The sequence below is a fragment of the Chelonia mydas genome, chromosome 26 (assembly GCF_015237465.2).
Source record: "Chelonia mydas isolate rCheMyd1 chromosome 26, rCheMyd1.pri.v2, whole genome shotgun sequence".
Taxonomy (NCBI): domain Eukaryota; kingdom Metazoa; phylum Chordata; order Testudines; family Cheloniidae; genus Chelonia; species Chelonia mydas.
Window position 1 is genome coordinate 5,771,810 of NC_057859.1, and position 13,920 is coordinate 5,785,729.

At 46.6% G+C, this 13,920-nt stretch overlaps 1 protein-coding gene across 9 annotated transcripts in view; it reads left to right on the forward strand.

The window, feature by feature from the left end:
• Window positions 1-3,201, forward strand: part of PIWIL2 (piwi like RNA-mediated gene silencing 2) — a 34,977-nt gene extending 31,776 nt beyond the window's left edge. For 8 of the 9 annotated variants that reach the window (XM_043536313.1, XM_043536317.1, XM_043536320.1 and 5 more), the window contains one exon: window positions 936-3,201. In XM_043536313.1, coding sequence (XP_043392248.1) covers window positions 936-1,092 — 157 coding nt within the window. In that variant the 3' untranslated portion in view covers window positions 1,093-3,201. The remainder of the gene's footprint in view (window positions 1-935) is intronic. The other variant, XM_043536316.1, reaches the window with a different exon arrangement.
• Window positions 3,202-13,920: the final 10,719 nt, after the last annotated feature.

Genomic DNA, 13,920 nt, shown 5'->3' on the forward strand with positions numbered 1-13,920 from the left:
TAATTCATGAACAGGACACGCACACTCCTGCTGTTTGTTCCTGTAGATTTCAGAATCTCTCAATTCACCCCTGCCTAAGTATGCACATAGGCACACAGCGTAAGGCATACAGTACACAAATGGCCAGGCAGGGAGATAGGTGTCATTTACGTCCTTCCTGAAAGGAACATTTCCAATCTGTCACCTCCTGGTGACGTGCCTGAACTCTAAGAGCATAATTTTCAGTATAGTTACATAACTCCTTAAATATTATCTGTATGTACATTTTTCGTGGCTTTCAACAGAGGCCTCACATGTCCCGCTTGGTGAACTAGTATGCAGATGTCTGACCCAGGGGACCCCTGTATAACCCTATGCATCCCATGTGCTCTCTATCGGTTGGCATCAGGGGGTCCCTGGGTTATAGCTATGTCAGTTCTTGGATCAAGTGAGTAACCTCTCGCTTATGTGAGGGTGGTCACTTTATACAGCCGAGTTCTTTGTTTGGTAGCCTCCTTTTAACCAGCTCAAACTGGTATATGCAACTTCCCACAAGGCGGGAGGACTTCTCCTGACTTGTATACCTGCCTAGAGATTTGAATAGATGTATCACCTCCCGGTTATTTTAATTCCTGCAGGAAGCTCCTTGTAACTCCCCATGGAGCCAGAAGACAATCCCTAGCTCCTAAATATACATATACTGTTAATAAAGCTGATATAATACCCTTTGGAGAGTCCTAGTGTTGCATGGGCTGCTGTCAGAGCTAGGTTAACGGTTTGCCCCAGGGTGGCAATTCCGTGAGAGAAAGTTTTGGCCCTTAAAGAGCATCTATCCGGTGGCCTTGAAAGGACAGCCCTCCACAAACGCATGGTGTTCACTGTGGGTTATACATACAGTGTGCCAAGTAGGGAGGTATGAATTCTAATGGAATCTTCTTTCCTCCTGTTGTTTCTAGGTTGACTTTCAAGCTTTGCCACGTGTACTGGAACTGGCCAGGCACTATCCGAGTTCCAGCCCCCTGCAAATACGCTCACAAGCTGGCCTTTCTCGCAGGACAGTTTCTGCACCATGAGCCAGCTATTCAGCTCTGTGAGAGACTCTTTTTCCTGTAACCTGGAAAGCTGGGAGGTGAAGGGGAGAATCTAGCTCCTCAAACAGCAGATGGAGAAGGGAGCCTCTTGGATGGGGCTTTCATTGCTCTGTGGTCACCCCCTGAAAGGACACTGCGCACCAGTGCCTCTGACAGCCATATAAAAGGAGACTCTCTTCTAAGTTTGTTTTTATAAATATATATATTCTGCATTTCTTTTTACTTGGTTACTTAAAAGACACTTGAACATTAGACCCAGAAACACGACCTCCTTTAAAATGGATGCAATAATCTGGTGGGGAATTTTGCTTCTTGACTTCTGTTGCTCTCCTGCGTATGAAAACAAAAGCAGTATGCTGCCTTTACAGCAGCATTTTAACCCCACCTCCCCACTGCTGGGCTAATGGCATTGAGGCTGGCTCAGCAGCACAGAAGTAAATAGTGTTAATTTCATACACCAAGGGAGAGGTGTGATCAGGTCATTGCTAGTCCATAGGAAAGGAACAGAATCAGCAGAGGTAGGGCTGTCTTTACTGGAATGTTGACCTAAAGTTAAAGATACTTAGCAGTGGCCATTTATGAATGGGTGCCTAGTAACGGCCATTTGCAAAGGGATGTGAAGATGCGACAGGAACGGATAAATCTTGTTTCAAAGGGTATTGTTCAGTTTGCAAACAATTAAATCTGTTCCCAGTCAGCTGGTTGCCCCAGGAAATGGGACTGCAGGGTTCCATTGTGAGGGAGAGTTTGAGCTTGCTTGCTTGCTTCAGCATATGCCGGTGACATGCTAAGGGCTGGTCTACACTACCGCGCTACGTGGGCTGCGCCGATGCAGCTGTGCTGCTGTAGCATGTCTGGTGAAGATGCACTATGCGGATGGAAGAGCGCTCTCCCATCAGCATAATTACTCCACCTCAACGAGAGGCAGAAGCTACGTCGGTGGGAAAGCGTCTCCCGCTGACTTAGCGCTGGTGCAGACAGCGCTGAAGTCCATGCACTGTGTGTTGCTCAGAGGGGTGGCTTTTTCACACCCCAGAGCAATGTAAGTTACATCGACTTAAGCAGTAGTGTAGACAAGCCCGAAGAAGACAGTCAGGTATTTTTGAGCCTGGTGCCTGGATACACTGTTCAGAAGAAACATGGCCCACCTTTTTTATTTTATTTTATTTTTTTTCTACTTTTTAAGAGCTGTCTCCGCTTGTACTGTAAATGCAACCTTCAGGAGCTTATATCTCCGACAAACAACAGCAGGTGTTGGGTGGCGGAGAAAGCTAGATCTTCCCACAGAGTTCCTGTTTATATCTGGGATGATTTTGTTGCATTTCAGTGCTGGACAAATAGTTCTGTAGTGCAGGCTAAGGCCAAGCACAATGTAGAAACTATTTATGCATCATCGTGGTGGAAGGCAGCTTTCCCGTGAGCCCCTGTTTCTGCACTTCTACCCTAGAGCAGGCTGCAGTAGGAGAGTTGCATTAAGCCAGAGCCCCAAAAAACCACTAAATAAGACAGCCTCAGACTTGGCAGGGGGAGGGTTATCTGCAGATCGTCTGGAGTCCCCGCCTTCCTCACTCCCACATGAGCTAATAGGATATCCTGAGGCACAAGAAGTGGTGTGCATGGGTAGTCGCGCACACACCTAGCGCTTCCAGTGACTGCTAGGATTATCTCCAGCTCCATTAAAGAGGGTGAGACTGAGTGATGATATGATGTAGGTGTATATTTTCACTCTGCCAACCTGGTGAACTGTCTTGATGATCTGCTCCTTGTGCAAACTGGAATTTCAGGAAGTGCTTGCTGCTGCTCCAGTCCTGGGATTGCCTTGCTGCTCCAGCACTTCGGTCGAATAGCAGAGCCATCTGCTGCAATCGCTTGAGAGATGTCTGGAGACTCGGTTGAGACCACCATACTAGTTCCACTTGTGACTTAAGCCATTTTAGTTCCTTAGCTTTCAGAAATGGAAAGCCACAGTATATTAGCCCACTGTACCAGCTGCCTTCCATCAGGTGCTGCCTTTTGCGCCTATAGCTCCCTGAATAATCAGTTTTCTGTGTATATTATCCCATCTTAGTCTGTGCTTTGGATTAGAGAGTGTGAAAGTAACTAAATAAAAACTGCATTTGTTGTATGTTCATTCCTTTTTTCACTGCCTCTCTGTAAATTTTTTTACACACACCTATTCTGTGTAGTTTCTAGTGTACCACAACAGATTACAATCGACCAGAAAACTCCTGAATTATATGAAACCATATTGGTCGGTTTACGCCCAGGATTTACACAGCAGTCTGGGAAAAAGTTCCTTTGAAGTTGTCAGTTGATCAGTTCAGAAAGCCAGAAGCCCAAACACAGATGACTAATGTCTCCAAATGTTGGTTTACAGAAGAACTAGATTTTGTGTGGTTTAAAAGGTGCTGAGGTTGTGAACTGATTCATTGTGGTCCATGAAGTAAGACTTCTAAAATATACCTTTAATTAGACCATTGGGTTGGCCACAGTCCATGCCTCAGTAGTAGTATATTTACGAGCTGTTGTATTAGTGACCAGGGAGCGTTTCTGGAACTGTTATTGATCTTTCTGGTAAACCAGTTCAAACAAACAGTTCATGTTCCAAAAAATGACTGTTTCTGGAATGAACACCCTGCCAATGCAAAGTATTGAATACTTGCCCTTTTCCTAATTTCCGAACCAAATCACTGGGTGTACTTGAAAAATCTGACTGTCTTCCAATAGCTCTTTTTGGTTTTTTTGAATGTAGCTTTCAGTGTGTGTTGCTGTGGTGGGTTTTTTTTGTTTTTTTTTTTTGTGCTTTACAAATATTGGTGCTTGTATGAAACCAAAGACAACCTATTTGCTGAGCCATGTCCAAAAAATCCCTTGCGACACCCTGGAATTTATTTGAAGCTTTTACAGTTTCTACTTCATTTTCCTTTTTTTTTAATCTAATGCTTTAAAGAGCAGAATCTTACATTTTATTTGTTTTTGCAAATATGTGCTTAAAAGTTACTGGTTACTGTAAGAAAACTATTTTTTACTTCTTCCTCTTAAGGCTGGGATAGCTGTTCAAAGTACCAAAGTTTTCCAGTTGCCATGTAAGCATGCAGCATCCTCAGGAAAGATGATATATTTGAGCTTTTCAACTATTTAGCATGTTTTTACTTGTATGCGAGGGGATGAGGCTAAAAAAACCTAGAATTTTAAAACTGTCTATGAATATGTTGAGATGCTGATCTAGAACTGACTCTTGGCTTGAAGATTTCTCTGTGAATTGATTGGAATTCATTTTGCAGTTGCATTTGCAAAGTTTCTGCATCTGTCCAATGGAATGACCCCTCTCAAGTTTGGGGGTAGATTAGACTCTTGTATCTGTTCCTGGTTTTGTAGCCTCTCTTCTCAGTTTTAATACCAAATGGTTGAAAAACTTTTGTATAAATGTGTAGTTCTGTTAAACACAGTAAAATTATAACGGAACTCTATTAAACGTCTTCTCTTTATTGTGTTGAAAATGTGTTTTGCATTGGACTGTACCAATTCTAAGTGGTGAGAACTCCAGTGAAATGCCAAAAATCTCCCATTAAAGAGATAGTTTGCTAGACTGGAGCAAGTGGGGGAAGCCCAGGATATTAAAGCAGGCTCTCACCAGGCATGTATTTAGAAACAGACAAGTTCATCAGATTTAACAGGTATCTGAATGAAGAATGTAACCAGTGTGGTGATAACCATCAGGAAGAGGAGCTGACCGTCTCCCAAATTGGTAAATGGGGTTGGGCGGTGTTATATGTAACTGCACCCAAGCAGGGTTTCATTTGATTGATTCATTCACTCAGTTTATTTCTTGACCTAACAGAATGACTTTTTGCTTCCTCCAATCACTAATCTGGGTACAGGCGTGTAAGTCCCTGGTGGCCTTAGGTGAGGGTGAGATTATATACCCCTCAAAGTCTGAGGCTAAAGAAAGGATTAGGTTGATAAAAATTGACGTGAAAGACATGTAGCGTTATCCAGTCGTTATCTGTCTTTTTCCCCCTCCTTCCCGTCCATGCCACCCTTCAGCACAGGGTCTTCTCCTGTGCTTTGTGTAGCCATCTTGAAATAACGCTAGTGGCCGGCTTTCCACAGAGTTGGCTCTTGTCATTTTTGTGGGGGGATTTTTTTAAAGAGGCAAGCTGGCTCGTCGGAATGTTTGCACGCTGTCTGGCAGATGCATTTATGGGAAATAGATGACACTTTTATGCGCAGGCTACCCGCTGCCCCACCCTTACTGTGCAGCCCATGGGGTGTGGGGCCATGGTGTGTGCTTTCAGCCCCGCAGTAATGGAGAGGTAGCTCTGGGGATTGAAAAAACTACATTCGATCCGTTTTTCCTGCTTGACTTATCTCTGTTACTTGATCTTGTCAGGGTGTAAACCCAAAGGGTCAAAACTGTGGTCCAGATTTTGTGCATGAATGCACTGAGGGCCCATAAATGCTGCAGAAGGCATGAGTGCGATGTATCTGAGAAAAGGGACAGGACAGGGAGAAATCAGTAAGTTTGGTCTATGCCATTGTTCACCCTAAGTACATGCCCTTAGCAGTGTTTCTCCCACACAGACTTATGTGCCCTATAAGTAAATGTTCAAACTTGTGAAAAGTGCCCTGGAAACCAATATCCCCCATTTGGGGGATGGTCACTTGGGCATTGCCTATTTCCCCCACCCTGCCAAAGTCCCTGATCCCTGACCTGGGAGAACCACCTCTGGAGGGGAAAGGCGTTGAGTCTCCCTCCGTAGCCCGTTCCAATCCAGATTGCAAACGAGGAGGGCAATTTAGTGCCAACTGTCACAGCTTTTTTTGTGGTCTAGACCTCTCTCCACTACGAATTGGGCAGCCACTGAACTGTAGTTGGATGGTAACTACTACTAGTCAGCGCGGACGTGGATTAGAGTTGAACTGGTGGCCTAGAAAGCAGCTGTCCCTCTGAAGATAAACTGGTTTGAACAGGAATTTGACTAATGTAGAGTGACTTGCTTTAATGCTCTGGAACCTGAATGGGCCATGATTTGCAATTTCCAGTTAAGTTCTACTCGGAGCAAGAAGTGTGGGGCTCTCACTTTCATACAGGAGATTTTTCAGTTCCATTGAATGTTCTTTTCAAATCAGGCTTCCCCCCCCCCCCCCCCACCCCTGACTGTCTTGCACATTGGTAATCATAGATCTTAGCTGGTTCTGCTGAGTGTTGAAACGAGCGGCGGCTTCGGACTGCCACTGAGACCCAGCGGTGCTGTGCTGGAGAACGGGCAAAGTGCAGGGAATCTATCCCACCACGAGGCTAAGGACTCTTAATTCCCCCACACCTCTAAGACATTGGTTGAACAAATCACCGTTACAGTATCTGCAGGTGACTGGAAGCTGGAACAAAACAGAGCTTCCCCTTTGCATTCAGGGTACTGCCTGACACCTAAGGCCTGCAGGTGTGCTTTTTGTGTATCTAATGCTGTATCTGCTATTGTGCAATAGTGGCTCCTCTCCCTTGATGGGATACAAGACATTCCCTGCGTTGCTGCAATTCCTCTTACACCAGATGCTAAGATGTAGCCTGGGGGCATTATTTTATATTGTAGCACCAGTGGTGTGCTAGGTCCTTTAGATAGAGATGAAGTCTGTGCTGAAGAGTTTACAATCTAGCTAGGTGATGTAGAAACAAAGCTGGGCAGGGTGTATCTGTCAGTCGAAATCAAGGCAATGAGATGGTGATGCTAGACTCTGGTTCTGTTTTGGGGGGGCTGTTGGCCTTGTACATGTGAATATCAGCCAGAATCTTTGTAAAACATCAGTTCCAGATTTAAAGGGGCCGAAGTTAGGGATTCTGTGCCCCTTGACTTTTGAACTCTGGATGCTTCATTTCACTACCTTAAATCCCCAGAGTTAGGCACGCTGAATAAACGACCTGACTTCCAATGGTGCTGGGATCCTGTAGCTCCTAGTGATGGAAGCTGAGCGTGCTCAGCCCCTGGCAGAATTAGGCCACCTTTATTTAGGTGCTTAACTATGGAGCTGGGTGCCTAACTTGAATTTTTGGGCCATCATTTCTAATACACTAAAATAGGGGGCTGGGTTGATAAGGCGTTTGGCCTCTTTGTGGGTTATGTGGGGAAGGAGAGACTCGTGTCTGGCATTTCTCTGCCATCTGCAGACAGCCTCATGTTTGCTGGGCAACGATACCTGGGCTGCAGACAGGGCAACCTCAGTACCAGGATTACAAACCTATCAGAGGCCTTGAAACCTTTGTTTAAATATTAAACCGTATCAAGGTGTCCCGGGGTTGGACACAGACAATGCCAGGGTGTAGTTGGCTCAGGCTGCCATGCTGGGAGGCTAGTGTTGCTGGTGTCACAGATGGTGCTTCCCAACACGGGAAGCTGGCGGCACCGGGTCTAAACACTGCTTCTAGTGAAACTTGTCTCCAAAGGCAAGAGGGTCCTTGTCATGAGGGGCTGAGCGGAAAGACGGCAGCTCTCCTCAAAAGTAGGATGCTGCAGGACAGCCTGGGATGGACCACCCTAAGCAAGAAGTCAGTGTTTTCTCTCTGCCCCCTTCCAATCTCCAGAACTTCTGAATGCGTCACATACTTCATTTTCTTCCTTTGGTTAATAATTTACCTTCTGTCAACTATATTCTCCTAACATGCTAGCGATAGCAGGTTTTATCCTGTTTTATTTGCCAGTCGCACCTCAGCCCATGTGGATTTTGGCTGCCTTTACCAAAACCTGGTTAAGAACAAACTAGTACTGGGCTGAAGAAAGGACGGGTTTGGTATCCCTGCACTCTGTGTGAGCAAAAACAACGAGAAGTCCGGTGGCACCTTGAAGACGAACAGATTTATTTGGGCATAAGCTTTCGTGGGTAAAAAACCCACTTCTTCAGATGCAAGACAAATGCAATTTGCTTGCAGGAAGAATGCATCTGAAGAAGTGGGTTTTTTACCCACGAAAGCTTATGCCCAAATAAATCTGTTCGTCTTTAAGGTGCCACCGGACTCCTCGTTTTTGTGGATACACACTAACAGGGCTACCCCTCTGTTATTGGACACCATGCAAGGCTCTGTGTGAGCCATTGCCTTGGGCTCTCTCAATTCTTTGCAGATAGTTACATCCAAATTGCAGTGAGCATTGCGTTCAGTTCCAGGGATTGTTTATATTTTTGCAGTGACTGATGAATCCACAGTTGTATTTTTGGGTAAGCTTTGGCACTCTCCAATTGCTTGGTTTTTAAGGCTGAGATTTGCTCAGATTAATAACTGTTTCCTGGTATGAAATACATTTGGGGAAAGGTGCATGGGAAGTAATCCAGCAAACAGCCCCACATCCGCTCTTCCATGAACATCAGATCTTTGGTGCAGGCACAAATCAGTTCTCTGGATGACAAGATGACCTCTTAGGGTACTTCCACTCAGCCAGCAGCAGCCCATGGCAGCATGCCTCCAAGCCTGGGTTGACAGATTTGGGGGGCTTGCACTACGGTGCTAAAACAGATGTGTAAACAGCACTTCTAAATTCAGCTCAGGCTCTGAAGCCACCCCACTCGCTAGTCTTTGGAGCCCAGGCACCAGCCTGAACCGCAATGTCTGCGCAGCTGTTCTTAGCACAATAGCATAAGCCTGAGCAAGAAGTACTGTGGTCAGCACTCCGTGGGTGGGATCCGACCAAACACCTGCTCCGTGTTGTGCTCTGATCTGTGTATGTTACCACAGCTCTGCCATTGGGCCGACTAGCTCTGGATGCTAAAAAGTTCTCCCATCTTCAACAAATGTAGCATTGATGTATTTTGGCAAGATTCCATTCCTGCTTGTTGGCTGGAGGTATTTGCTCACACCTACTGGTTTGATAGCTCTCACTGTGACCTTTGACAGATAGTGTGTTCCACTCTTTGTGTAACCTTTTGATTTTTTTCACTTAATAGTTTTAATAACGCTGGGTGTGTTTCATAGAGTCCAAGGCCGGAATGCAGCCGTGTGATCATCTAGTTTGGCCTCCTGTATAACACAGGCCATAGAACTTCCTCAGAATAATTCCTAGAGCAGATCCTTTAAAAAAAAACCATCCAATCTTGATTAAAATTTGTCAGTGATGGAGAATCTCTACAGCTGTTCATCTTCAGAGTACTCCGTCCACATCTGTTGAGCTCTGTGGTTGGTATTAATATTCCCCTGCTCCATTTTCATAGAATCATAGGCTGGAAGGGACCTCAAGAGATCACCTACTCCTGCCCCCTGTACTGACACAGGACCAAGTAAACCCAGACTATCCCTGACAGTTGTTTGTCTAACTTGTGCTCAGAATCCTCCAATGATGGGGATTCCACAACCTCCTTTGGAAGCCTAGTCTATCTGACTCTCAGGCTGATGTCAGAAGTAAGAGAAAATGGACATATATGTCTCGCTGCTAAATAAGGAAGCGCTCATTATTTCCCCCTGATTTTTTGACGTTTTTCATAAATTATAGAGGCAGCTTTTGCCTTTGATCAGAATCCAAAAGAGTCTCTGCTGTTGAGAGACAAGGATTGACAGATTGATAGCTCTTTCTCGATTCTGTGGGTGGTGGTGCATGGCCGTTCTTAGTTGGTGGAGCGATTTGTCTGGTTAATTCCGATAACGAACGAGACTCTGGCATGCTAACTAGTTATGCGACCCCCGAGCGGTCGGCGTCCAACTTCTTAGAGGGACAAGTGGCGTTCAGCCACCCGAGATTGAGCAATAACAGGTCTGTGATGCCCTTAGATGTCCGGGGCTGCACGCGCGCTACACTGACTGGCTCAGCGTGTGTCTACCCTACGCCGACAGGTGCGGGTAACCCGTTGAACCCCATTCGTGATGGGGATCGGGGATTGCAATTATTCCCCATGAACGAGGAATTCCCAGTAAGTGCGGGTCATAAGCTCGCGTTGATTAAGTCCCTGCCCTTTGTACGCATGCTCAAATAAATTGGTTAGTCTCTAAGGTGCCACAAGTCCTCCTTTTCTTTTTGCGAATACAGACTAACACGGCTGTTACTCTGAAACCTTAACTGACCAAGTATTTGGCCAAAGAAAACAGTGAGAAATAAAAGAATTTAACAAAACTGCACTGGAAAGAAACAAAATATTTTAAAACTCTGTTTTCATCTACAGCATGAACTTACCTTCCTGTTTCCCTGCAATAACCTCTGCAAGAGAGTCTGGAAACAGAAAATCAGAATGCACCGGAATATCCGTGAGCAGACCTAGCACTGCTTTCTAACAGAAGATGTATGCAATGGTGGTGTAGCCACAGTGGTGGTGTGTGTAACTTCAGTGAGCTGCTCACACATTGTAGTGTGGATGCCAGCTAGAGCCATGCGAGTGCTGCTGGTCTTCCAGTACCTTCCCACCATTCTCCCTGTGGGCCCCAGAAAGGACAGACAAGTCCTCCTTCACTAGGAGGAAAGAATTCATAGAGCCGCGTAGCTTACTGCATCGCTAAGGCTCATGGGATGTGGCCCCCACGTGTCTTAGTGCCACATACGAGTGAGTGCAGCTCCACTGATGACACGGCAGCCTGTGGGTAATTTGCGCTGTGGCTGCTGCCACGCAAGTTAGGCCAACTGGAGGAATAACTCATGTATAGCTAACTCTGCGATGGAGACGCTATACGATGCCTTCACTGGGCACAGCTGTGCTAAACTGGACCAGACCGTGTTAGGCTCAATGTGCCCCAGACAAATGTACTGTCTCAAGGCTGTTATAAGTCAGACAATACTTAATCCTGCCATGAGTGCAGGACCTCGTGAGGTCTCCTCCAGTCCTGTGATTCTATTATCTACACTGGCCACATCAGCCAGGACAGTTATTGTCCTGCTCTTTAGAGGTCTCTGACATAGTTATAGCAGACGTTGGGTCCTGTTACAGCATGCGATTCCCCCTTTGCTTGGAATTACTGACTGACTTTGGAGGCTTTACAGCTAGCCTTGTTGAACTGTTCTGCATGGAATAAATCAGCTGGCATGTGGATTACAGCAGCAAAACCATTCAAGTAGGGCAGGAAGCTTCTGAAGTTCTAAATTGGCTTCTGCTGCCAGTCTCGCTGAGCTGGGCAAGCAGCATCGGGATTCTGCCTGTGCTGAGCCCTAGGCACTGAAAGGAGAGCGGTTAACTCTCGGGAAGGAGGCCAGGTGCGAATGGAAGTGCACTCCCCCGCCTCTGAATGAGGGCTCTGTGTGTGAGTGCATGAAGACGTGCTGCTTTGTAAGAACGGCCATCCTGGGTCAGACCAAAGGTCCATCTAGCCCAGTATCCTGTCTTGACAGTGGCCAATACCAGGTGCCCCAGAGGGAAAGAACAAAACAGGTCATCATCAAGTGATCCATCCCCTGTCGCTCTTTTCCAGCTTCTGGCAAACAGAAGCTAGGGACACCATCCCTGCCCATCCTGGCTAATAGCAGTGGATGGACGTGTCCTCCATTAACTTATCTAGTTCTTTTTTGAACCCTGTTATAGTCTTTCACAACATCCTCTGGTAAGGAGTTCCACAGGTTGGCTTTGCCCAGACCCACTAGAATCAAACCTTGGTGTTTGGCTTCAGCTGCTATTCAGCCTCTCTCCAGTCTTAGTGCAATAGTGACTGTCCATTACTTTTCCTTGCAGTGCATTGTGTTGGCCCACGGCTGTCATGGAGAGAACCCTAATCTCCGCGCCTGTACAGACAAAGGTGAAAGTAAATCTGTTGTGCGCAAAGAGCAACTCGCTCACCCAGCGTTTTAATTTGAATCATGCCCTGCTGTAAAGTGGTAGATTTCCCCTTCAGATACGACCTGCTGCTTCTAGGGCCAAATCCAGGTCCTGGTTTTGCATCCCGTGAGTCAACACTTTTTCTTGCTGACGCGGTTCGAAGCCGCTTCCCACGGCCCAGCCTTGACCAAAGTCCCTGGGATTGGCCTCTTCAGTTTCTGCTGGAGGTGTTTTCTTAGCCACTCAGACTGCTTTGTCATCCTTCGGTCACTGGGCACATCGCCACCTGCTAGAAGCAGATTTTAAGATAGCAAGAGGCAGCGTAGCTGTGGGGCCAGCCCCAGGCCTTTGAAAAGCTTGGCTGGGGTTAAAAACCTTCCTATATATTTTTAAAGCCAAACGATCCATTTTGGCAGGTTTCAGAGTAGCAGCCATGTTAGTCTGTATTCGCAAAAAGAACAGGAGTACCTGTGGCACCTTAGAGACTAACAAATTTATCTGAGCATAAGCTTTCAGCTCACGAAAGCTTATGCTCAGATAAATTTGTTAGTCTCTAAGGTGCCCTAAGTCCTCCTGTTCTTTTTGCGAATCCATTTTGGGAGGGATTTATTTATCGGGTGGCTTCTGGGCTTTGTAGGTTGAACTTGGTTCATGTTCTTCAGCTTTCCTCAGCAACGAGCAGGGCTTGACCCTTTTTAAAATGAAGGCTGAGGGTCTCACAATCACATGAGTCCAGGAAAACACCAACTAGCATGAGACTTGCAATAAAATCAGTGGCACTGGCACAGCCTCTCAACCCAGTTAGGTTGTCTGGGTGCTTCGTTGCAGCTTTGCCAGTCTCGTTATCTTGGCTTCCTCGGAGTTCTGAGAGTTTCTGCCAAGGGGCATCATTTTATTGTTTCTATTTACAGTAGCCGCTGGAGGCCCCAATCAAAGATCCGTGCCCCAGCGTGTGAGATGCTGCACAAACAAGGACAGAGATGGGCCGTAGCTCCAACTGCTCCAGCTCGAGCCTTATTTTTGCAATAGCTGGAAGTAGCAAACCATGCCCTAGTGCCAGCAGGCTGGTGTACCTTGCTGGGGTAGGTCAGGAGACTAGGTTCACTCTTAGTGGATGGAATGTTCTAGATAAACAGGATGTAGTTATAAACACTAGTGATTAAAGAATAGTAGCCATGCCCCAGGGGCACTTGTCTATCACCTTTCCGTGTGTGTGTGGGAGGGTGTGGGGGGAGTGAGATCAGAGCACATGCATCTCCAGGGAAGCACAATCTGCAGCAATATAAACAATGCTCCCCGACCTCTTCCTTTCCTCCACCATGCTGTGCTCATCGGAGTATAGGGCAGAGTTGCCTGTGCTAGCAGGGAGCTGCACTCAATCACCCAGGAAGTCCCTTCCAGGCCTGGGCCCTATGAAGCCCTCACTGAGTGAGTATGGCCCTCTCCCTGTCCTGTATATGCCTCCTGGCCACGCTGCTTATGTCGTGTCTGAGCTCCACTTTGTAAGCGACTTAGGGCGGGGGCCTGTTGGTTTGAGGCACTGAGCCAGCCCACTGTGAGGTGCTAGCAGATAAATGACCATACAGATGGGGAAAGAGCACAATTTCCTTTGTAAAGAGTTAGAGGAGGCCTGGCCCATGGCTTTTGTCTTCCCTGTAGCTTTTGTTCAGAGGGGCTGCCTTAGCCTGTGCAGGTAACAACACTAGGAGTCCCCTGGCCTGCTGTGCATGGCCTGGCTAATAGGGGGACACCCGTACCGTCTACTCACATCTGCCCCCTCTGACATTACCTGCTTCACATCCTCTGTCTCTAGATACCTCCCTGGCCCCCATCCTTGTGGTTTCCAAGTATTTATAATTATCTCAGTTCCCAGGGCTGCTGGCCTAATAACAGACTTCTTTTTATAAACCGTCTTAATTGCTGCTTTAAGGGGACAAGGCCTGCTGTGTCCTTTCCCGGGACTGGGTTAAGCCCCTATCCCTGCAGCCTGGGAAAAACGCTGTCTTTTCAGCTTCAAGCTAGACAGCAACTGGGCCTTCTGCCTCCAAGGCCAGGAGTCTGCTCTGTAAGCTAATAAGTTGGGATAAGTGACCGATTCTTAGGTGAGGAATCAGAAATCTAGTACTGTAGTGCAGTG